The 25,498-nt window shown below is 37.1% G+C and overlaps 1 protein-coding gene across 6 annotated transcripts in view; it reads left to right on the forward strand.

Moving 5' to 3' along the window:
• Positions 1-25,498, forward strand: part of ANO3 (anoctamin 3) — a 439,146-nt gene that overhangs the window by 302,550 nt on the left and 111,098 nt on the right. For all 6 annotated transcript variants that reach the window (XR_011495962.1, XM_070491365.1, XM_070491367.1 and 3 more), the window contains 2 exons: positions 10,652-10,810; positions 21,566-21,666. Coding sequence is in view for 5 of the 6 variants with exons in the window: in XM_070491365.1 (XP_070347466.1) it covers positions 10,652-10,810; positions 21,566-21,666 (260 nt within the window). In the remaining variant the exon portion in view is untranslated. The remainder of the gene's footprint in view (positions 1-10,651; positions 10,811-21,565; positions 21,667-25,498) is intronic.

The raw sequence follows: 25,498 nt of genomic DNA on the forward strand, positions 1-25,498 counted from the left end.
TATTTTTGTATAACTCATAAGCATTCATTGAATCAATTCAATAAAAATTAAGTCAACAAGATGCTCTGTCAGGACAATTCCAAGTATTCAGTGTGACAAAAATTACAGTGGACTAATCTCATGAACTCTTGACTTTAAGAAGCTGTATTTTCTTAAAAAAAATCTTTTTTTTGTGCTTACTTCCCTGGCTGCACAGAGAGCTCCCTCTTTAGAATTTCATCCCACTCCTCCATATTCCTACTTCAAAACATCACATAGTAACAATAATAGTAGTAATAATAAGCATGTCTGTAATAGTTTATATAATTTTTTCTCCTGCCATTTATACATTGTTTCATTTAACATGCATATATTGAGTGCCCTGTGTATAAATTCAATGATAGAATATTTACATGAACAAGAGACCATATTACGTACGCACATTGCCTTATTTACTCGCCATGACACAGTAACTATGTCAATTATTGATGTTAATACCCCCTTTTATAAGAAAAAGAATTTGACTGCCATCTATATCTTGAATCTTACTGCCCTAACTACAAACCCCACATTTTAATTTTTATCCACTAAAAGGAAAGGGCTTGCTTCTCTTTTTAATAATCTAAAATGGCCTTCACTAATGTCCCTCCGATGCACCAAACTTATTTTTGCGTAGCACTTGCCACTATCTGAATTCTAGCGTGTATTTATTTCTTTACTATATCTGCCTCACAGGATATAACCTCATTTGCCTTGATCATCACTGTATCCCCAGCACACAGTAAATATATAATAAATATTTGTTGAATAAATACATTGTTTTATTAGAGAAAAAGGACCATGCAGCTAAATGAAAAGAAATATAGTCCTTCAGTTTTATATTAGGCACTCTCTTTAGGTTGAAGATGTCTCTGTAGTCCCCAAGATGCACATTTAACTAGTACTGCTAGGAAAGTGGCAATAAGAGATACAGGGTTGCTTATAAGGTATGTGACATTTAACGTAGTCTTTAAAAAAGAAAAACTTGTTAAAGGAATTTATTTTTTAGAGCAGTTTTAGGATCACAGCAAAATTGAGCAGAAGGTCAGAGATTTCCCATATTCCGCTTGCCTCCACACATGCACAGACCTCCCCTTTGTCAACATCCCCTACCAGAGTGGTACATTTGTTACAATTGATGAACCTACATTAACACATTGTAATCAGCCAAAGTCCGTAGTTGATATTAGTGTTCACTCTTGGTGTTTTACATTTTGTAGGCTCAGACAAATTTATAATGACATATATCCCTCATTATAGTATCATTCAGAGAAGGTTCGCTGCCCTAAAAATCCTCTGTGATCTGGCTCGTCGTCCCTTTCTCCCTCCTAACCACTAGCAACCACTGATCTTTTTACTGTCTCCATAGTTTTGCCTTTTCTAGACTGTTATATGGTTGGAAGCTTCAGTAGGAAGTCAGACTGACTTCTTTCACTTGGAACCTCAGTCATTTTTAAAGCTGAAAAAATTTTAATATGATATAGAAACAAACCATGAAACTTGCAATGCTATGAAGTTACCAAGCAATAGGGAGAACAGGCATCTTTGCCGATCCCCAAGTGTCTCTCTTCCTCTAAAAGTCTTCTTCCTGGGAGAGTGAAGCTCAAGAATTACATCTACGTCATGTTGGGAGTAAGGTCTGGAAAGCCTAAGGTGCTTTGCTGTTGTTTTTTTCTGTTGTTTACGATTTGGAGCAAATAGCTTTGTCCCACCAATTCCATATCCCGTGGACAGGCGAGGCTGCAGACTCCATCTGCACCTGCCTGTAGGTCAGGGTAGGGGGAAGTGGTTTGCTTCCTTCCTGTATTCCCAAGAAGCATAAACTGTGAGAGAGAAGAGCCACTGCCCTGCTTCTCCCAAACCTCATCCCTTAATCTGAGCGTACATGGAGCGTCCACTTGGCACATCCACCAAGTGTCAAAGAAAAGGGGGATGAAGAAAACCCTTGTAGAAACTCCAGAAGGGACAAGTTGCTCTTAGGCTACCAAGAGAAGAAGGTTTATGCCTGATTTCTGAGTTCTGCTTCCAGCCACTTTGTTGCCCTTGTGGTGCCATGAAAGAAGAGTCACCCGCTGTCTCTTCTCTGCCCTAAGCTCCGTGTATGCCAGTACCCTGCCAGGCCATGAGGGGAGCCTTCTGCAGTTCTGTGACAAGGCACCGTTTGGGATCCTTGGGTGATATACTATTTTGTGAATCTTAAAATATGTTTTCCAAAAATCAGTGTGCCATTGCCTGCTAAATAGTAAGCCAATCACATATTGAGGCCCTGCTGCCAAGATATCACGAGCTGTCTCTCGGGGGAAATGAAATCAATACCTTATTAATTGTAAATTGATCGAATTCCATGGTCAATAGTGATTTTTAATCAGTAACATGCCACAATTATGAAATATACACACAATACAGAACAAGAGTCAAGGGTGCAGAGAGTAAAAGGAAAAGGAATAGCATCTCTGTGAACAGAGAGGCCTTGTAAAATGTGCTGCTTACAAGCTGGTGCTTCCAGGCAGACTACCTGGATTCTGATCCACACTCTGCCGCTGGCGGGCTTGCTGACCACCACCCTGTTGCCTCACATATGTAACTGGGCTAATGATAGAACTGATGTATCAGGTTCTTCTAAAGATTAAATTAGTTGATACATACAGTGTTTATTACTACTTTATTTGTAATAGCCAGTGGACTCTGTCAACAATCAAAGGATTGGTGAATGGACTATGAACATCCACAAATATATTTTTAAGGGAAACATCTTTATAATATTCAGTATTCCCGTATATAAAAACTAGATTTAACACCAAGGCAGGACTGCAGCAACAGGGAACGATCTTTTACGACAGGCTACTGGCACAATTGGATAACCACATGGAAATAATAAATAAAATGCGGCTCCTACCAACATCTTAGGCAACAAAAGCAATTCCAGTAGACTTTGAAGCTAAACGTTAAAGGACAAACAATAAATCTTCTAAAAGATAAAGGAGGAGAACATTTTCATGACCTTAGAAGAAGGAAAAAATTCTTAAACAAGCACAAATCACAAATCATAAAAATATCAATAAATATGACTACATTAAAGTTAAGAATTTCTGTATATTTTAAAACATCATTAAAATTGTGAAAAGTCCAGTGGCAGATAGACATTTGAAATGTGAACACATATGAATGTGAAAGGGCTTGTTATCTAGAACGCCCATAGACGACCAATCCTTAGGAAAGACATCAGTAATCAGGGAAATGCAAATTAAAATCCCCCAAAATTACTACTTACCACCATTTCACCCAAATGGCTAAAAACTAATATTTTTTTTTAAAAGACTGAAGAAAAAGTTATGGAACAGGGGGAACTTAAATACTACTGGTAGAGATTTAAATTGATTTAGAATGTTGTTTGGCATTATCCACTAAAGTTGAAAATAATTATTCCCTGTGAGTCAGCAGTTTTTCTCTTAGGCACATACTTGGTAGAAATGCATGCACATGCGTGTTGCAAGATATACACATGGATGTTTATTATAGCTTTATTTGTAATAGCCAAAACTGGAAACAGCCTAAATATCCACTATTAGTAAAAAGCATAAATAAGTTTTCTTTTAACCATAAAATAATATATTGTAACAGTTAAAAAATGAGCTACACATATATGAAAATTAGGGACGGATTTCACACTCATAATATTACATGAAAGAAACCAGACACAAAAGATTGTTCATTGTCTATTTGCATTTACATAAACTGAAAACAGAACCATATTGTGTTTAAGGATATATCCTTTGGTGATGAAACTAAGGAAAAGTAAGAAAGTAGTACCAAAAACTATAGGATTGTGATTACCTTGGGGGAGGGGACGTGAAGGGCATCATGATTGAGAGAGGGGATACGAGGGGGCTTCTGGAGGATTTGGTGAGGTTCTGTTTCTTGACTTAGGTTGTAGTTGTACAGGTGTTTATCTTATAATAATTTATTACGCTGTGCATTCATTTATTGCACTTTTTCTCTAATAGTGAATCATGTTGCACAAGTGTATGTAAAGGATCCCTGCTTTCTTTTTCTCTAATTGCATATTCACACCAACATCCTTTGGACTGCTTATCTGTGTTTCCATCTCTCTTTGTCTTGAGAAAGATAATTTTCCAGAGAGTGAAAGGGGTCCTTTGGATCATTAGAAAACAAGAAAAATCCCAATGCCAATTAATACATTCTATACATTTTTTTACCTTGTTTTCTTGTGCTGCCGAGACCAGCTAGGCAGCCAGCTGAAGGGGCGGATGGAATAAATAGACAGAACACAGTCTATATAATAGACACAACACACTCTATATTATTTAATGGGACAGGGGACCATCAGCCTCAAGGACTGAGGTGACATCCCTCTGATTGCCACATATTTATTTGCAGGCCAAAAAGTACAAGCATAGCAGGAACTCATGCCAGCAGGAATATACAAGTCAAAGCTCAGCAGTTCTGGTCTTTCCCCCTTCAATGTACCCCGGCCCTACACAAGGCCATTCTCTTAGGGAGTATCCTGGGAACAAACAATCTGGCAAGTTATGCAGACGGCATTCCGTTCCTGCAAGGGCCCAGGGTTCTTAAGCCCCTTGCCATCATGTTTGATAAAATACTACCTTCTGGTCTTTGATTCCAAAGCACAAAGAATCTAGCATAGTAATTTATGAGAATCAGCAAATTTCCTGTTTCTCAGTCACCCATTTTGTAATTTGTTCTTGCTAAACTTAAAGCCTTGCAATAATGTTGCTATGCTCTCCTGCAACATTCTTGTGATAATAGCTAACATTTTTTGGATCTCCCATGTGGGTCAGACAACATTGGGAGTGCTCTGTATGCATTGTCTCATTTAGTCATAACAATAATCTTACAATGTTGATAATATTATCTTTGCATAAAAGCTGTAGGAACTAAGGTTAGATTACATGTCTAAGAACACAGTTAAAACCCAAGTCTGTCTGATCCAGATCTCAATACCTTAACCAATGTGTGATACTGCGTTTTACTGACTCAGAAGTATGATTAACAGATAATCAGCAATCACTTACACATTAATGACATGAGCTGATTTTGTAATTTTGTATCTGCCTGATAGAGGACTGCAGTAAATTCACCAACATAATATGACCCTTGTTTGCTATCAGTACTTGTTAATCAGGCTGCCTCTGGCTACACCCTGATGTTCCTCAACTCTCTAGCTTAGAACTCTATTGCACATATAAGATAGCACTGTAATTAAACATTTACATGCCTGTCACTCCATATATATGCTAAAATCCCTAAGAGTATTCAGGGTATTCTTATTTTTATCCCTAGAGTTTAGCACAGCTCCTAGCACACATTAGGTGATCAATAAATGCTTGTTAGCTTGAGAAGAATAAATGCTAGGAAAAAAATATACAACTCACAAACAAGCAGTTACTGCCATAATTTTATTTGAAGGATACTCTAAAATGTGTTCTCATGCAAATAGGTAGACTTGTATTGCCTTTTTGCAAATTGGCTAAAATCTTTGCAACAGGTTCCTTATCAACATGAGCCATAACTTGCATATTCTCAAAGTGTTCTCTAGGAAGACCAGCTTTTCTGAAAGTACTTGAGCTTCATGGTTTGCAGTGCATTAAATAATTACGTTGTTTCAAAACTGTTTAAAGATTAGATAGCTGGGGCATGATCTACATCCCAGGTTTTCTGAAAAAAGCTAGTTTTATTCTGTTTTCTAGGAACAATAAACATGAAAAACCTGATTCTAAATTGATTGCATTCCACACTGTGATTGGAAGGTATTTCGCTATTTCAGATAACTCAAGAGATGAGTCTTGACTTCATGTTTGGACAACAATTGTTATATCAAACAATTAAATAAATTGTTCTTTTGGTGTCTAGGTACAATGCTATATGTAATAAATTTCCTGTCAATTCTGCTTTTAAGCAACAGGTTTGAACATAGGTTAATAACAACTTGGTTAATAGTGGCCCTGTATGTATTTGTAGGGGAGGAAGACATTTCTTCTACCCACTCTGGGTCCTTCTGGCTGAACAATGTATTAAATTCACATGAGACAGAATAACAGGAGAAAATTAAACAAAGCTTTATAACATGTATACATGGGAGAGGTTCTTGCAAACTAAGCAACTCACCAAAATGGCTGAAGCCACCACCTTAAGTATCATCTTCAGCTAAAGAAAAAGGAGGATGTTGGGGGTAGAACATCAGTTATGGGAGATCACCAGACAAGTACACTAAACAAGAGTAAGATTATTATGCAGATTTAAGTCCTTGCCTTCCGCATTGACTAAGAGTTTCTAGAGATAAGGTCATCCCCCTTATTCCTGGTACAGAGAGGGAGACACATTTACAGATGAAGATTTCCCTTACAAATGTAAATATCTCTTAACAAAGGGTAAGCAAATTCTACTTTTCAGAGTTTCTTTCCTATCTGCAGTTTTTAAAAGTAACCAGCCCAAAATAATCATCGTGCCAAAGAGACATATCTTGGGGTGGCCAATTCCAGTCCCCCACATATTAAAATAAAATATAATACTCAACTTTAAAATTATGTAGAATTTATATTACATTCTTTATACATAAATCAGAAGAGATTTCCAAATCTTGCAAGCTTCTCTATTATCATTTTGATAACTACTTTTCATTGTGCCTGGTAAAACTAGTAATACTCATCATTAATAATTTAGAATTGATAGAATAATTAGATAATAAATTAGAATGCTCGTTAATAGAGTCTGATTGTGAACATGTTTACTTAGAGAGAGACAAAACTTCTGAATAATACCTAAGGTCACTTATTGTAAAAAGGACGCAGTGTTTTTTTGGTGAGGAAGCTTGGCCTTGAGCTAATACCTGTTGCCAATCTTCCTCTTTCTGCTTGAGGAAGAGTGGTCCTGAGCTAACATCTGTGCCCATCTTCCTCTTTTGTATGTGGCCGCCTCCACAGCATGGCTTAATGAGTGGTGTAGGTCCATGCCTGGGATGTGAACCTGCAAACCCAGGCTGGTGAAGTGGAGCATGTAAACTTAACCACTACACCACCAGGCCAGCCCCAATGTACTTTGTTTGTTTGTTTGTTTTTTAATACTAAGGTAGCTGTTTCTCTGGGGGAGTTTAATATATATTTTGCTTAGACTTAGAGTAATGAATAACAGTAACTTTCAGGGTTCCACTTTTAGTCTATGCTGCTCTTAAAATATGAAAAGCACATATAATCTAGTAAAAACTATCTTGTCTTCTCGTAGTTTTTCTTCCAACCAATCATTTGATTTCTGTGTCTTCTCATTAAAGGACTTTTGCCTTCACCTGGGATTAAATATGTTATTAGTGCTATAAGACTCAGGTGATACTTAGGTGGAGAAGGTAGTCTATTTTAAACAAAAGAAAACACAGAGGAAAATTTGTATATGATTTCATTTTAGCCCAATCCTTGTTTAGATTAGCATGGAGATGCCTAAAGGCAGTGGGTTATAGGTATAAAACAGAGAGCAAGCCATGGCATTTGCAGTTCTGCTACAATTTTGTGATTATTCATCTTAACCTGTTATAATTTGTTTTGTTATAAATATTCAAGGGAAGAGGATGAGAAATGACCACATGGTATTTTCTTGGCCTTATCTTTTTGAGGGTAACCCTACCTGGATACACAGAACTATGGATACACCATCTCTTTCTCCCTGCCTTCCTTCCTTCTTCCCACAAATATTTATTAATGCCTACTATGTGTCTGGCCCTGGGTTTGATGTTTGAAATACTCTGTGAACAAAACAGTAAAAACTTCTTACCATCATAAAATTTATATTATGGTAGAATAAGGCAGACAGTAAACAAAGGATAATTAATAAATACATTTTTTCATGTTAAATAATATGAAAGTTAACAAGTGCTAAGGGAAAACAAATAGGGACAGTAGGATCAAGAGTAGAGTATCATGGAAAGCAATTGGAGGGTCTTGAGGCGAGGGGTTACATGATATAATTTATAACGTGAGGCATCACTCAGGGGTCTCAGTTGTCATGTGGAGAACAGAATGTAGAGGATCAGGGGTTGAAGTCAGGAGAGGAGGCAGGCTGTTGCACTAATCCAGCCAAGGGATGATATGGCAGAGACCATAGTAGTAGTAATGAGGTGTTAAGACAGTGGCCAGATTCTAAATATATTTTTGAGGAATTTTCTGATGATTTGAAAGTTAGGTGGGTGGAAAACAGAGGAAACAAAAACAACTGGAGACTTTTGAGATAAGCAATTGAGAGGATAAAGTTGCAATCAACCAGAGTAAAGAAGGTTTTGGGAAACACTTGGTTTGAGAAAATAAGGAATTCCATTTTGGACAGTCAACTTTGAGATGTCCATTAGACATCCAAGTGAAGAATCAAGAAGGCAATTGGATACAGAAGCCTATGAACATTAATTATGTAATTGTCAGCATGGAGGTGGTTATTTAAAGCCACTACACTGGACAGAATCACAGGGAAGGGAATATAGATAAAGAAGGCAAGGGAACAATGACTGCTCCATTAACAAATCAGAGGAAGGAAGAGAGGAACCGTTAAAAGCTGAGAACAAGTAACCATTTAAGTAGGAGACAATCCAAATAAATGAGATGTCCTGGGATTCAAAGGAAAACAGTGTTTACAGGAGGAGTGAGGGATTCAACTACTGAAAGGTAAAGTAAGAAGAGGATAGAAAATTGATAATTCTATCCAGCAATGAGTATGTCGTTGGTGACCTTGACAAGAGAAGTCTCTGGAGTAGTGGAGGCAAAAGCAGTCTGAAGTCTGAACTTAACTGTGTCTTCTGTGGCCGTAAGTCCTCAGTATCTTTATCATGTAAGAGCTGTAAGTGGCCTTTTTTTAGTTAGCCTTCTGTAACTTCTCAAGCCTTGGTCCAGTAATGTGTACTTGTATATGCTTCTTTATCTTTTTTAATATAAATGTCAAGACCACCTAATATCAAATAGTCAAGAGTTCTGGCTTCCCTATTGTTTTGTCCAAGACATTGGGGATGTCAATTAACCTCTGGCTTCTATGTTCTCTTGTCAACATCTACCTTAAAGGGTTGTGAAAATTAAATCAACTACCCTTATAAAGTACTTGGCACATTGCCTGGCACATGGTAAGTGGTCAATTAGTGACAGCTATTATTGTCATTGTTATTACTATGCAACTACAAGGTTTTGGTGACTCCATTGAAGTTGGTTATTTAGCCACTTTGTGGTACCCAATAAAATAATCCTGGAAATCTCAAAACTTTTTATTCTTTGAAGAAAAGGTTGTGCACAGCCTTCTTGACCTTGAGCCTGGAAGTCTCTAGTACTCTGAATTCACCCACTTGAACCTGTTCTCTCTAAAAAGCCAGAGTTCCTGAGGCAAGCTAAGCTGTCCCTGTTGGATGAAAGTCTCTCAGATATCTTTTTTATTGCTTCACTTGTATGACCCCTTGGCCTTTATCTCCTTGGCCACTCGGTTGTTCTGGTCCTCACTTCTTATCTGTCCCAAGCAGGCTCCTCCAAAGAAGTCTGAGATGCCTTTGTCTGAAATTATCAACTAGCTCTCAAAGGTTAGGAAATTTTTTGAATCTCAAATGCCTGTATGAGAAAAATGGAATAGAGAGGTGGTGCAGATGTTCAAATAGTTTAATGGAAAATGTGGAGAAAGAAGGACAACGTATATAATAGCTAAGAACATGCACTTGGAGTCAAAATTGGATTCAAGTCCTGGCTCTTCAATGATCTTGGACATTATACTGGTAAAGCATCCCCTCAAAGAAGACCATCAGGAAAATCTTTTGATCAGTAAAGCTTATTTTATTAAAGTTACAGCAAATAATATTATCTGGGTATTCTTAGAAGTCTTTCAAAAATGTGAAGTTAGGGAAGAGTTTTCAAAGGCTTCTCAGACCTCGTCTGGGAGATTTTAAGGTAAGTCTTGCAAGGCAGAAATATGGTTGAAAATTGGGCAGAGTCTGTGAAAAACAGTTGGAGTGAGTGGGCACAGCAAGGTGAGGGCGTTGAAGCTGTCTTGATAAAGCGAGTGATTCATCTTGGTCAATAAGCTGTTTTAGTTGGATCACAGTCTTATATCCCGGGAGCAAGCATTTCTTGCAGCAAGCAGCTCAAGAATTATTGTTTGGTTCAGTGTTGTTGAACACAGGTTTAGGAAAATAATGTCTGTCTGAGCATTATTTAATATAGGAAATTATGTTGGTTTCGGTTCTCAGTACTGATTTTGTTTAAGTGTTAATATCTTTATCTTTGAAATGCAAGTTGTAGGTATTAAATAAGATAAAACATGTAAAGCATTATGTCTGGGCCTCATGTCAAGTAAATACTCAACATACATTAGCTGATGTGATTTTTATAGGGCCTTATTGAAGAAAACATATGCAGTTTGATGCCAGCATCAGAGAACCCAGGTTCTGGTATCAGACTGCCTGATTTCAAATCCTGGAACATCACTTGCTAGCTTGTCTCCTGTAGTAGATTGCAAACTTTTTAAATCATCTCTCCATATCTCATTTTTTAGTATCGGATTGCCAATATTCAAACAGAAGTGACTGAAACCAAAATGTGTGTGCTTGTGTAACTCACACTGTTAACAATCATTGCTTTATTTGCAGAATGACATGAATTACATAGCTTCCAGTGGACTTCTATTCAAAGATGGCAAAAAGCGGATTGATTACATCCTGGTTTATCGAAAGTCAAATATACAATATGACAAAAGAAACACATTTGAAAAGAACCTCAGAACAGAAGGCTTGATGTTGGAAAAGGAGGTAGGTGCTTTAATAATATTAGTTATATGATATAATATGCTGGAAGAAATATGATCTCTTATATTTTAGTATAGAAATTGTGTACCACATGGCTTTATAAAATGTACAGTTATTTTCTCCCAAATGTAAAAGAAATACATATGTATAGTCCCATTTAAATTATGTATTCTTTTTTTACTCTATATATTTCTATAAATTTAAATATTTTTCAAAGGGCATAACTATTTTTGCAATTTTAAAAATTGAAGGAGGAATGCTTATACCTATGTAAAGTACAAAGCTCCATGAAAAGAAAAACTAAATGTTCAAAAAAAGAGTTAACCAAACTGTTAATTTCTGGGTTTTAAATGGAACTATAATTCATTTTGTTTCCAATCCTTTTTCTTTTATGCTTTTATTTTTTTAGACCAGTTTTAAGATCACAGCAAAATTGAGAGGAAGACACAGAGATTTCCCATTTACCCCCTGCCCTTACAAAAGAGAACGAGAAGACAATCCACAGACTGGGAGAAAATATTTGCAAAAGACACATGTGATAAAAGGCTGTTATCCAAAATATATAAAGAACTCTTAAAAATAAACAATAAGAAAACAAACAACCCAATTAAAAAACAGGCCAAAGATCTTAATAGACACCTCACCAAAGAAGATATACAGTTGGCAAATAAGCATATGAAAAGATCATCCACATAATGTGTCATCAGGAAAATGAAAATTAAAAAATAAATACCACTACACACCTATTAGAATGGCCAATGAAAAATGACTCCTTTTCATTCAGATCTAGATAATTTGCTAATAAGCTTTATCAATGAAACAGAGCACTCACCGATACTTAGATGTGATATTGCAGCCCCCTCTTTTTTTTCCCCAGGGCATATCTCCTGTGATTTGTTTTCTGAGGAACACACATTAAAAAATACTGAACTATACCCTGAGGTGGCCCTAGAAAAATTTATCCATTTGTATTTATTAAAACTCTTTTAATATGTATAAAATAACAACCATACAATTCCTTGACTCCTTACAAGGTAAGGGTTTAGTTGCACACTGCCTAGTGTTACAGAATTGGGCAAGTGGAATTCTGATCTCAATTTCTAATGACTCCTTTAGTTGTGTTTCCTTTTTTATGCCTCTTCTGGAAATTTTAGCCTAAAATATCCGTATCATTGGTGACTAATTCAGTCAAGAAATATTTATTGAAAAAAATCTTAAGAGCTCAGTTTTGTGATAGGCTTTTGTTCTTTTGATTTCCTTGCGATTTCTCCTCCATACAAACAGAATCAATCACTTCCTCATCTGTTCCCAGGGCAGTTTATATGTGCATTCTATTATTATACTGGTAGTTATTTTGCTCACATATCTGCTGTTATTTATTAATTCAGCAAATAATTTTGACAGGTACTGTGCAAACAGTTGGGGATCCAATGAGTAAAGTAGACCACATCCCTGACTTCACCAAACTTAGAGTCTGTGTGGGAATGGATCATGAACATCGTCTAATTGGAAGAGACATGACTTGGCTCACAGTCTCCACCTAGTTTTCCTGGTGGAATGTCCATTCTCCCTTGTCCCTGCAGATTTTTCCCAAGAATAATGCTGAATGTTGTTCAGCCAAAAGGAGTCCTGTTCTGCTTTTAAAGGGAAGTCCATTCATTCTTGAGCTCTCACTGTTCAGTCATTGCTAACAGATGTTTTTGTTTTGTTTTTTCAGTTTGTCTAGATTGGCTCTCAGCAGGACAGTGTCCCTATGTGTACTCTTGTTCCTGGAAAGAGAGGTTTTTAATTCTGGGTTCCACAATTACAGCTCTTTGAGTTCACATTTACATGCTTAGGATTTGGTTCCCACAGTTCAATAAAGTGCCAGGACAGCTGGCCAGGAGGTGTATTCAACCTCAACTGCACATTTCACTAGAATTGACCATCCCCACAAACTGTGGCCATTGTGTTGAGCACAACTTATGATCTCTGCTTCCTCTTTCCTCCCATTTACCTCCGCTTTGAGGCAAATGACTTCTTGTCCTGATAGTGGAAAGAGTAAAGCCTATCCCAGTTCTCCAGAATAGATGTTATTCATTTTGAAACAGTTGAGGGATTTGCATATCTTCCCTCCAAAAAGGGCCTAGAAGCCTTATGAAATTTGATCCAAAACTCTCTAAGGAGCTCTGCCTACTCAAGCAGGGAAAGTGCTGCAAATTAAAAAAAAAAAATCTTGTTACACTCTTTCCACTTGACTAATAACTAAGAGGATACTTAAGTGTCTTTGCAGCATGAAGCTATTCTCATTGAAAGGTGACTTTCAATCTGTACTTATGATATAAGATCTAAAATTCACTCTTATGAAGATACCCTTTATAATTTCTAACTGTGATAAGTGACCTAAAAACAAGTAAATGTTGCTAGAATGGCTTGTAACAAGGGCAACAATCTAGTCTGGAAGGTGAGAGAAGACTAGAAGAAACAGAAGAAGTGAAATTAAAGAAGTAAACTTTGAATTGAAATTTAAAAAATGACTAGTAGTTGATGTAGGTCTAATAAAAGATGTGGTTTTACAATGCTGGCTGCACATTAGAATCACCTGGGGACATTTTACCCCAGCGATGCCAAACTCTACCATAGTGTAGACTGAACAAATATCAGGATGGTAGTGGGAGGAAGGACTCTGGTATTTTTCAATACCAGAAATAAAGGGTACTAGATGAGGTTGGAAAGAATGGCTAGGGTTAGATAATTCCATTTTGTGGTTTAAGACTTTGGATGATTTTCTTAAGAAAAATGGGAAGCCTTTGAATAATTTTAAGCAGGGAAGTATCATGCCCATATTTGTTTTCAAAAAAGATACTGTGGATTGCTGAAAAGAGTATAGATTTGAAGAGCAAGACTGGAGGCACAGAGGTCACGGGTGGCATTAGAGATGGAGAGAAATGAACAAATTTGATAAATAATTTAAAATATAGTTGAAATATAGATATTTGGTGGTGGTTTGGATATGGTAGGAAAAGGAAAGAACATCTCAAGGACAATTTGGGCTTGTGGCTTGAGCAATTTCTTTGTTCATTCAAAGAGCATTAACAAAGCACCTATTGTATGCTATATTCTGGAGATGAATAGGAATGAAGATAAAAATGGGCCATGTTCTCATGGGAGGAGAGAAACCATAAACAGACAAGAAAAATGGCATAGTGAGGAAGGTTACTCAAAAATTACAACAGAATAGTGTTATACAGAGAGTGTGACTAGGTATCTATGTTAGCATGTGGGATAGAAAAGGAGTTCATGATGGGAAGACAAGAGGGCAGAATGTTATCTGCAGAAGAAATCACCAGTATAAAAACACTGTTGACCAGAAGAGAGCTCATTTGGGGAGAAAGTGGGATAGGATTATGGGAAGGAAGGTCAGAAACTAGTGATTGAGGTACATTTGAGAAATACAAATAGAAATGTTTGAAATTTGTGTGTAGACCCAAATGAGGAGTCTGAACTGAAGGTAAATGCTTTCATTTTTAGGGTATAGATGGGGATGTAAGCCATGTATTAGGATGAAATCCCTAGAGAGAATGAGAAAACAGTGAGCCTGGGAGTGACCTATAAAAGGTAGGCAAGGAGAATAGACATTTGAAGGAGTTGGAGGTAGGTGTAAGGGGAAGAATGAGGAGTCACAGGGAAGAGTGGTTACGGGGTAAAACACTGCTGAGAATCAGATAAGAGAAAGAGGTCCGTTTAGTTGGAGGATGTGGAGCTCTTTGGTGAAGGAGAGGAGATTCTCCTTTGGCAAGGAGAATCATTTCTCTGAGGAGATGGACTTGCAATCTAGATGGGCATGAGCTGAAGAGTGACTAGACAATAGAAAATTAGAGGCAGCAGCAAAAGTCATCAACTTGCTTATCTGTGAATGGGAGGATGGCAAACAACAGCCAGAGAAAGAAAGAGGTCTCATGAAGTTTCACTTACTTCCTTCTTACCTCCATGCCACTCAAGTCATGCTGTGGTGGTGTCCCACATAGAAGAACCAGGAGTTACAACTGGGATATACAACTATGTACTGGGGCTCTGGGGAGAAAAAAGAAAAGGATGATTGGGAACAGCTGTTAGCTCAGGGCCAACCTTCCTCACAAAAAAATAAAATAAAATAAAAGGCCTTTGGGGGGCTGGCCCCGTGGCCGAGTGGTTAAGTCCGCGCTCTCTGCTGCAGGCAGCCCAGTGTTTCATTGGTTCGAATCCTGGGCGCGGACATGGCACTGCTCATCAAACCACGCTGAGGCAGCGTCCCACATGCCACAACTAGAAGAACCCACAACGAAGAATATACAACTATGTACCGGGGGGCTTTGGGGAGAAAAAGGAAAAAATAAAATCTTTAAAAAAAAAAAATAAAAGGCCTTTGGGGAAGATCCAATACACTGAATATCAAGTGTAATATCAAAGAAATTCAAGATTCCTGGATTGTATTTTTTTTGTAGAAAAGTTAATTTTCTAAAATTACTTATTTTGTCAAAGATATTTTTACAAAAGGGTTATCTTTACTTATATTCCTAATTCTAAGAGTAAGGACATTGATGTTTTTAATGGTCGAGTTAATTAGGATTAGATTAATTATGCCAACATTAGTGCGTAAAATCAGCCTGATATGACAAATGCAGTTTAGGTGAACAAAAATGTGTTTCCATAATAAGCATTCTAACATTATATCATTAAAAAATATTGCCTTAAGTTTTCAATTCAAGATTTCTTGACGTTTTTTGTATTGGTTTCCTGTTGCTGCTTAAAAATTACCACACACTGAGCCAGCCCTAATTGCCTAGTGGTTAAAGTTTGGTGCTCTCACCACTTCGGTAGCCTGGCTTCAGTTCCCAGTTGTGGAACCACACCACCTGTCTGTCAGTCGGCATGCTGTGGTGGCAGCTCACATAGAAGAACTAGAAGGACTTAGGATATAAAACCATGCACTGGGGCTTTGGGAAGAAAAGAGAAGACAGAGAGGAAGATTGGCAACAGACGTTAGCTCAGGGCAAATCTTAACCAGCCAAAAAAAAAAAAATTACTACACATTTAGCAGCTTGAAACAGAACCCATTTATTAGTACACAGTTCTGTAGATCAGGGATTTGGATTGGACGTGGGCTCTTTGCTCAGTTTCTCACAAGATTTAAATCAGTGTAGTGGCCAGGCTGCATTCACATCTGGAGCTCAGGATACTCTTTCAAGCTTATGTGGTTGTGGCAGGATTCAGTTCGTTGTGGTTGTAGGGACTGAGGTCCCTAGTTCCTTGCTGACTGTCAGCCAGGAACTATTCTCAGCTCCTGGAGGCCATTCTCATTCCTTTCCACATGGCCCCCAAAATTTTCAAAGCCAACAATGGAGAATTTTCCTTGTGTCCCTCTGCTGTTTTGAGTCTCTTTTAGGGGCTCATCTGCCGTGGAGGATAATCTCCCCTTCTTAACAGCAAATGTGCCATATAACATAGCGATCATGGGAGTCAATATTCCATCATATCCGCATATCCCAGGGACTGTACAGGACAAGGACAGTAGGGCATGAGGATCTTGGAGAACTTAGAATTCTGCCAACCACACTAGTAGAAAAGATCAGTGTCATGAAAAAGTCTATTGCCATTCTAAACAAACAGAAAGAAACTTAACTATGATGACAAGATAGAACCTAAGTATATTTTTAGTTTAAGTCTTTTGTTAATTGATGACTAACTGGTATATAAATACTTACAGCAATCTGAACTACCAAATCAGTGTTTTGCATTATCATAAACTTTTATTTCCTATCCAAGTTTATGTTATTGGAGGCTATGGCCTTTGGTTGCAATTTAATTTTAATCAATATTACATTGAAAATATTTAGGGCTTGTGACAGGAGTTTTGGGGAAATGAAATGGTGAAAATGTCAGCAAGTATCAGATTTGTTAGCTGGAAAATGAGCATATGCCTAAGGGAACGAGTCCCCATTTTGTAAATTTACATTCACCTAAGCTAAGCATTGAGCCTGGCACAGAGTAGATCTCACATCCTCATTAAGTCGCATGTTTATTTAGACAGTGTCTAGATGGTCACTTAATCAGTAGATAATGATGCATATTTGAGTGGGTAGATGACCTGTAACTGTTAGAATAGGTGCTTTTTTATCCAAGTAGATTTCCAGATCATATCAGAAATTTGTCTTTATCTTGGACTTAATACCATGAGCTACCACATCCTATTTTCTTTCAGCTCTTTGTCATTGACTTGCAGAGTGACATTGTAAAACCACAATTTTTAAACTTCGTCTACTCTCCAGAGTGAATGTTCTACCTCTTTGGAATTTGCTATGGAATTATTAAATAATAAGGTGCAGTATGAAGGCCCTGGGTGTTTTATTCCCTCAGAAAAGCCCGCCTTCATCAGAAGCTAAGCAGAGTAGTGCCCGCTTGGGAGCTTTTGATTCCAAGGGAGAAGGTCATCTTTCTTCCTGACAGCACCATCCATTCACCAACTCCCTGCTCAGTAGCTACAAGAAAATGAAACTATTTTTGTTTTGTTTTGATTTAAGTAGAGGTATAACAAAAAAAAAATTAAGTTGAGGAAGTTATAAAAGAAGACGACATAAAATTAGAAATGTCTTAGGTGTATGTGCACTTAGCTTGACTTTTCTCTCCTTTATGGTAGAGTTAATGCAGAAACATCCTTCTAAAGCATCCCTTTTATTTAAGTGTCTTAGATTATTTCACATCTTAGAGTTTGACAGGAATGAATTAATAATCAGTGGTAAGCCAGCTATTCATGATGCTTATTGGAATCCTGACATAGCACCTCTTTGAGAATAATTCTGGCTTATTTGCTTTGTTGTCTCCATCATCTCTTGCTTAGGCACAGAGTACGTAGAATGTGTACTCAGAATGTTAACTCATTCATTCATTCATCCATTCAACACATGCTTCGTAAGTGACTACTGTGTGCCTGGCGTAGAACTAGGTGCTTGGTATACATAAATGAGCAAATGAAAAAACAAAGCTCCCTTCCGTCATGGTACTTACATAATAAATAGACCCATTCCTTAGAAGATAATAAGGACATAAGATCATTTCCTATATATTTCTACAGGAAAAAGAATACAGCAACGTTAAGAAGGATGGGGCAAGGACAGGCAAGTAGTAGCAAGTGAACAAATGATAGAAGCGGAGTGAGTGAGAGGGAGAGTGGGGGAAGAAGAGGTTAGGGAGATGTGAGAGTGAGATTATAAAAGGCTGAGTAGGTCATTGAAAAAACTTTGGCTTCCACTCTGAATGAAATGGGGTTCTGAGAAATGATATGATCTGAGCTACATTTGAAAGGATCACTCTGGCTGCTATGCAATGGATAGACTATTGGAGCAACAATATGAGCAAAGGTTCCATTAGAAAGCACTGTAGGAATCCAGCCAGAGATGATGGTGGCTTCGGCCAGGGTGGGAGCTGTGGAGGAGGTGGGGAGTGATCAGATTCTGGCTGTATATACTCTAAGGTAAAACAAATGAGAAACTATCTGGTAGTATGAAACCCAAGTTCTCCTGCTGTGGAGGTTAAACCTTTCCAGATGTCTCCTAACAGGCATACATGTATTAGTCACTCCTTCTTCATGCTGCTTCTGTACTCTGGACCAACGTGCCTAGGCTTCAGGAACTGTGACACTCTGAGGGAGAAAGAGCTCCATTCCTACCAGAATAAGGCCCAGCTCCTGAGAAACTAGTTTTTGTCTCAGAATTTGCCTGATCTTCAATAGAGATCTCCATTTTCAAGCTCACTTGGAACCCTGGGAGGAAATGCAATCATCATTCATCAGTTGATTTCTCACGGGCTTGGTTATTCAGCCTTAAATTATCTTACACATAGAATGCATGAGTCTCGTATAGACTGATTTTGTCTGAGTCTAGACTCATTTATTTTCAGAGAAGTCTCTCTTCCAGATTCTGGGGAAAGTGAGCATTAGATATGTTTTCTGAAATCTGGAAGGTCTCATTCTTTTTCTCTCTTTGAATAACTGCTGCAAAAGAACCCACATCTCCCCAAGAACAAACAATAACATTCAGGCTTAGGACGCTTTAAATATATACAGAGGGAAGAGATAAATCTTCCAAGGAAACTATAGTATATACACATAAAGTTTGATTATAATTTATACCCAGTTTATATTACCAGAAAAAATATTTAACTCTTCAATCATTTGATTCAAGTCACTCTACTTCAGAGTTTCCCAGAAATCGTAGATTGTTACTGGTTTTATACTTGTAAAACTCAAAGTCCTATTATCGAAGGCTTACAATATCAAGGGACAGGCTCCACTAAAGATGAATCAGTTAGCCGTTTACTGAGAAAAAGAAAATACAAAGATTCTAGTGAACATTTGAAATTATCCATTATTTTGGCTATGGTCTGATTGGAGAGGAATGCTCTCAACTGAGAATGCCCAGTTCTGGATAACCTGTTATCCTTGGGCTCTTCATATGTCCAGTCTCTCATAACACTCACAACAACTTTGTGAGTTAAGATCATTCTCTCCATTTTTCAGGAGAGAAAACAGAGTATCAGCGAGGTTGGGTAATTTTCCCATGGTCGTAGAGCTAGTAAATGGTAGAGATCCAATTTGTACTTAAGTTTTTGTGACTCCAAGCACCATGTTTTTTCTACCATGCCATGTGATTTCTTCTAAGTAGGCAGTCAGGATTGATGAAATTTAAATTGTGCCAAGGCAGTGAAAGGCAAGTTGGTGTAGCACTAGTAGCCAACACCACAATTTCAAAAGAAGGATCTTTGTTATCATATTGAATATAAGAACTTTTGCATGAATAAAGCAGGAAAAGCTAGGCATGCACTGCATAACAATGTTTTGGTCCATGACGGCCCGCGTATACAACAGTAGTCCTATAAGATTAGCACCATTAGGTGTGTGTGGGCTATACCATCTAGGTTTGTGTAAGTACACTCTATGATGTTCGCACAAGGACAAAATCACCTAATGATGCATTTCTCAGAACTTATCCCCATCCTTAAGCAATGTGTGTCTATAGTAAAACATGAAATGCTTCTTTCTCTTGCCTCAGATGCTGCAGTCATTTCAATAGGTGAATGCCTATGCCGCTTTATGTTTTAAAAAGGTTTTCTTGTCTTTACCTCTCCTGCACTGAAAGCTTTCAACCAAGTCTGGGACAGTCACTAAAAAGAGCTTGGAGGTATCAACATCATAATTGTTCCCCTTTTCCTTCAGCAGTGACAGATTTCCAGCTGAGTTAAAAAATATATTTTTTAGCAAATAATTGTTTGAATGAATTAGTGCTCATTTTAAAAAAATTGTACACCTTATTTCCTCAAGCATAGCAAATGTGTGTAACCTTGGTCTGAATTCAAAGGCCTGTAGATATTTAAAATATACTATGTGTTCTGTCACTGTCAATTTTTATTTCCATCATTCTTTACCTTTAACGTAAAATAAATATATTCAAAGTAGGAAAGCCCTTTGGAAATTGTACTGATGTAAAAACATAGTTTGCTATTTTTTCCATAATGATTTGCAAAATATGAATTTATGAATGTAAAAATTGTGCCATTTAATTATAAAACATATATGATTTTAAATTAAACTGATAAATTTCTTCCATACTTTTAAGCTTTTGAGCTTGACACGTTTCTTGACAAGTTCTTTCTAGTTGAAATTTAAATGAACAATGTTAACCAAATGTAGTCCAGCTGTATCTAACCTGGCATATGTGTCTAAATGGAAGCAAACCGCAGTTCTTTTTTACAAATGTTCAGCTCCTGTAATCACATGAACGATCAGCTCTGTGGAATTCATTGCTAGAATGGTCACAAACTTGATCCTTGCTCTCCGGGCCTCAGACAGTGTAGGATCTTCAGAAAATAACTGTATAGGCTTTTTGTAAAAAAGTAGAATATGACCATGAATGATACATAATGCCAAAATAGTCAGTTATTTAAATGGTTACTTATGTTAGACTACTGGACAAAATCTAAGAAGCTTGATGATCATCTGGTTCAGAAAGACATCTGATTCTCTTAGTGATATAAGCAAAATATTTGCAACAATAGAATCCAATTCTGGGAATTCTTCAAAATTAGAACATGATAGAAAATTTTGTAAAAAGCTCCTCAGATAATTCTGATGCACACTTGACTGTGCTAAAACACCACTCGTCTATCAAAGATGTGTAATTTCTTATGATCTCCTGATACAAGTATAAGTGGATGGAAAGCTTAGAGTAAGTGTGCAAGTTTAACAGCTCTGTAAGGTCATGGACTTGTATGCCTTATACTCCATTTTTCCCCAGAATTTTCATAGCACCCAGAAAGTAGTAATTTTTAAATAAATTGTGGTAGAAGAATAAGTGAATGAAATAATGAAGGGCTGGTGGCGAGTGTCAGTGTTTTCTACCCCTTCTGAGTAGGAATGAGAGGATCATGATGAAATGTTCACCAAGAATAACTCCGGATTCCTAACTGGCTCATGATTGTTCTGATTGAGGATTCTCATGTTGATAATGGTCAGTATAAGAAAATGCACTAACTCACATAGGTGATTATTTCTTAATACAATGGCATTATTGCATTTTTATTACGGTTTTCTGTATTAAGAATTTGTTATCCATATTCCTTTTAAAGGAGTGACAATGATTCATGGGTAGGCAAGGGGACAGCGTTCTCTCCTCTCAGATCAAATTGTGGCATGCTATCCTCAGCTCTTGTTCTGAATAATGGTGCCTGTCCTGCTATCCTTTGCAGCCAGCTGTTGCAAACCCTGATATCATGTTTATTAAAATTCACATTCCATGGGACACGCTGTGCAAGTATGCAGAGAGGCTGAATATCAGGATGCCTTTCAGGTACTTTCAAATTTTATTTCATTCTATCTCAGTGTATATTAAAATGAGTCTGGTTTTTCCAAAACCTCAGAGCAATAAATTTAACTCTTTCTACAGAAGAAATGTTTTTTCTTCCAAAGGTTAGGTTTTTTGAACAGTTTTTTTTTCTTATAATTTTCTTGTCTAATGTGGTAAACTTTCTGGTTCCCTGGACGTTTTATATCATTTCTAGGTGGACTCGCCTACAGAGAGGGAAAAACAGTAGTTTTCAAATGTTAACTTATAGCATAATTCCCAAGATCAATCTCATTTCCTATTTCATATGGATAGATAGAACTCCTGTTGTTTTAGTGGAAGGCAGGAAACGTAAGTGTGTAGCATCGTTGCGTATACAAATATGTTCTTCTTCTCTGTACAATGGTTAGCAAGAATTATTCCTCATGTGCAAGTCAACTAGGATGTTTTCTTAGCTCTGTCCTCAGTACCAAAGGATAAATGGTAATGAGAGCCCAGCTCAGTTCAAAGATTTTTTCAGTACTTCCTATAGGCAAGCAAAGATTGAATACACATCAGTTTCCCTATACTGTGTTCTTGTGTTATATGCAGAATGTATCACTTTCCTCCATCATTTCTTAAAGTTAAATTCAATAGTTTTCCTACTATGTGCAAAGATATGAACATTTACATTTATTTGGAGCTCTATACGCTTCATCAGGTACTAAGAAGGTTTAAAGAGGCTCAGAGTAACAGGACACCAAGTAAATGAGCCTCTGGATAATGAATATGAATTAACATTAAAAGCTCAATTCAAAAATATGGAGAAATGTCTCCAACCTGATAGTATGGAAGAGGCCAACTTCTTGACTTCTGAAGAATTTTTTCCTATTGATGCTATGTCTTCTTCTAAAAGGAGCTTTTTTGAAATACTTACCTGGGACTTATGACAGGCTGATAATGGGAGAGTACTTGCCATTTGCTCCATCTGATTTCTTCTTGTTTGGTCTGTACATATTCATGATACACAAAATCAGGCAGAATTAAAAGAATGAATAAATTTTAACCTATGAAGTTAGCAAAAAATTTTCAAGTAGTAAACTTCAAACCTAGTACAGATATAGTAAATAATCACCTTTACTTATGGTGGTAGTCAAACTTCATAAAATATTCTGAAATTCAATTTGAAAATATTTTCTGTGAGCATTAAAGCTTTTCATAGTCTCAAGCTCTCACCTCAAGAAGATAATTGAAAAAAGTATGAAAACATTCCCTGAAGTATTATTTATAATTGCGGAAAATTGAAATAGCTTCTATGTTCAATAGTGGAAGATTTAAGTATATCACAATATACCCTTGTAATGAAATGTAATATTTATAAAATAATGGGTACAAGGATTTCTTAATCGTAGGGATATCATAAATAATAAAATTCAAATAAAATGTATATGGGATATGTATTTATTCATACAATGTGATCTCAACAATGTAAAATACATATGAATAAAATTGCAAGAAAATAGGCTAAAAATGATTGCTTCTGATGGGTGGAATTATGGGTTCCTATTATTTTATTGGTTTACATCCTTATGATATTATCTATTTTTAAAAGTTCTAATTTGACTGCAGGATGTAAACAAGGATGTGAAAGAAATGTGACACCCAAGACAATGACCTACCTTCAGATATCAGGGTGAAATTGCTAAAGAATTTCCAAATTGAGCCTAAGTGATTAGCCATGCCTTCACCCTGCCCCTATTCCTGTGATTTCAGCATTGTTTTTAAGAGCTATAGTTGAATTTATGCACAAACTAGTTTCCTTGTAGATCTAAAAGGAGGAAGCTCTTGCAGTCTATCACAAAGTGTACCATCGCAGTGGGTTTCAATGTTCAGGTTCAGTTCAGGTTGAATGAATGTTATGTTAAAATATCATCAGAAAGTGAGCATGTCTCACACCTACCTCCTCTGGACTTTGTACAAAACAGATGTTTGCCAGGAGTCCAGAAGATTGGTTCCCTTTTTGCTATCTAAGGGGGAATTTGGCATCATTTGACTCTTAGATACTGGCAAAGGTGCTTATTACTAATTTGCATTTATACTTTTTTTTTGAAAGTTGAGTTCATACCTTTTTATTGTTTTTATTTGTACTTCTTCAATTACTACAAAGATTGAACTTTTGTTTATAGGTTTATAGGCTATTTGTATTTGATATTTTTAGATTATATTGTCCTTTGTCCATTGGAAGGTGTTAGCAGTTTCTTCATTGATTTGTAAGAGCCCATTATCAATCAAAACTATCAATCATGTCATGAGTTATCTATCATCATGGAATGATCAGTTCTCCCAATCTGGTTTGTCTTTTCTTTTTTTTATTTGAGTTCATAATAGTTTACATCATTGTGAAATTTCAGTTGTACATTCTTTCTTTTCTTTTTTTTTTTTTTTTTTTTTGAGGAAGACTAGCCCTGAGCTAACTACTGCCAATCCTCTTTTTGCTGAGGAAGACTGGCCCTGAGCTAACATCCGTGCCCATCTTCCTCTACTTTATACGTGGGATGCCTACCAAAGCATGGCTTTTGCCAAGCGGTGCCATGTCTGCACCCCAGATCCGAACCAGCAAAGCCCCGGCCGCCGAGAAGCGGAACGTGTGAACTTAACCACTGCGTCACCGGGCTAGACCCTGTACATTATTTCTTGTCTGTCACCACATAGGCATTCCCCTTCACCGGCTGTGCCCACCCCTCACCCCCTTTCCCCTGGTAACCACTAAACTGTTTTCTTTGTCCATGTGTTTGTTTATATTCCACATATGAATGAAATCATCTGGTGTTTGTCTTTCTCCCTCTGGCTTATTTCGCTTAGCACAATTCCCTCCTGCTTCATCCATGTTGTTGCAAATGAGATGATTTTGTCTGTTTTTATGGTTGAGTAGTATTCCATCGTGTATATATACCACATCATCTTTATCCAATCATGAGTCAATGGGCACTTGGATTGGTTCCATGTCTTGGCTATGGTGACTAGTGCTGCAATGAACATAGGGGTGCATATGTTACTTTAGATTGTGGATTTCAAGTTGTTTGGGTAGATACCCAGTAGTGGGATAGCTGGGTCACATGGCAGTTCTATTTTCAGTTTTTTGAGGAATCTCCATACTGTTTTCCATAGTGGCTGCACCAGCTTCATTCCCACCAGCAGTGTATGAGGGTTCCCTTTTCTCCACACCCTCTCCAACATTTGTTATTTTTAACCTTAGTGATTACAGCCATTTTAACAGGCATAAGGTGGTATCTTAATGGAGTTTGGATTTGCATTTCCCTGATGATTAGTGATATTGAATGTCTTTTCATGTGTTTATTGGCCATCTGTATATCTTCTTTGGAAAAATGTCTGTTCATATCCTCTGCCCATATTTTGGTCACGCTCTTTGTTTTTTTTGTTGTTCAGTTGTGTGAGTTCCTTATACATTATGGAGATTAACCCTTTATCAGATATATGATTTGCAAATATTTTCTCACAATTGGTGGGTTGTCTTTTGGTTTTGAGCCTAGTTTCTTTTGCCTTGCAGAAGCTCTTTAGTCTGATGAACCCCCACTTTTTTATTTTTTCTTTTGTTTCCCTTGTCTGAGAAGATATGGTATTCGAAAAGATCCTTTTAAGTTCAACATCAAAGAGTGTACTACCTATATTATCTTCCAGGAGTTTTAGGGTTTCAGGACTTATCTTCAAGTCTTTGATCCATTTTGAGTTTATTTTTGTGTATGGAGTGAGATAATGGTCTACTTTCATTCTTTTACATGTGGCTGTCCAGTTTCCCCAATACCATTTATTGAAGAGACTATCTTTGCTCCATTGTATG

Source organism: Equus asinus, chromosome 20 (assembly GCF_041296235.1).
Source record: "Equus asinus isolate D_3611 breed Donkey chromosome 20, EquAss-T2T_v2, whole genome shotgun sequence".
In the NCBI taxonomy this organism is placed as follows: domain Eukaryota; kingdom Metazoa; phylum Chordata; class Mammalia; order Perissodactyla; family Equidae; genus Equus; species Equus asinus.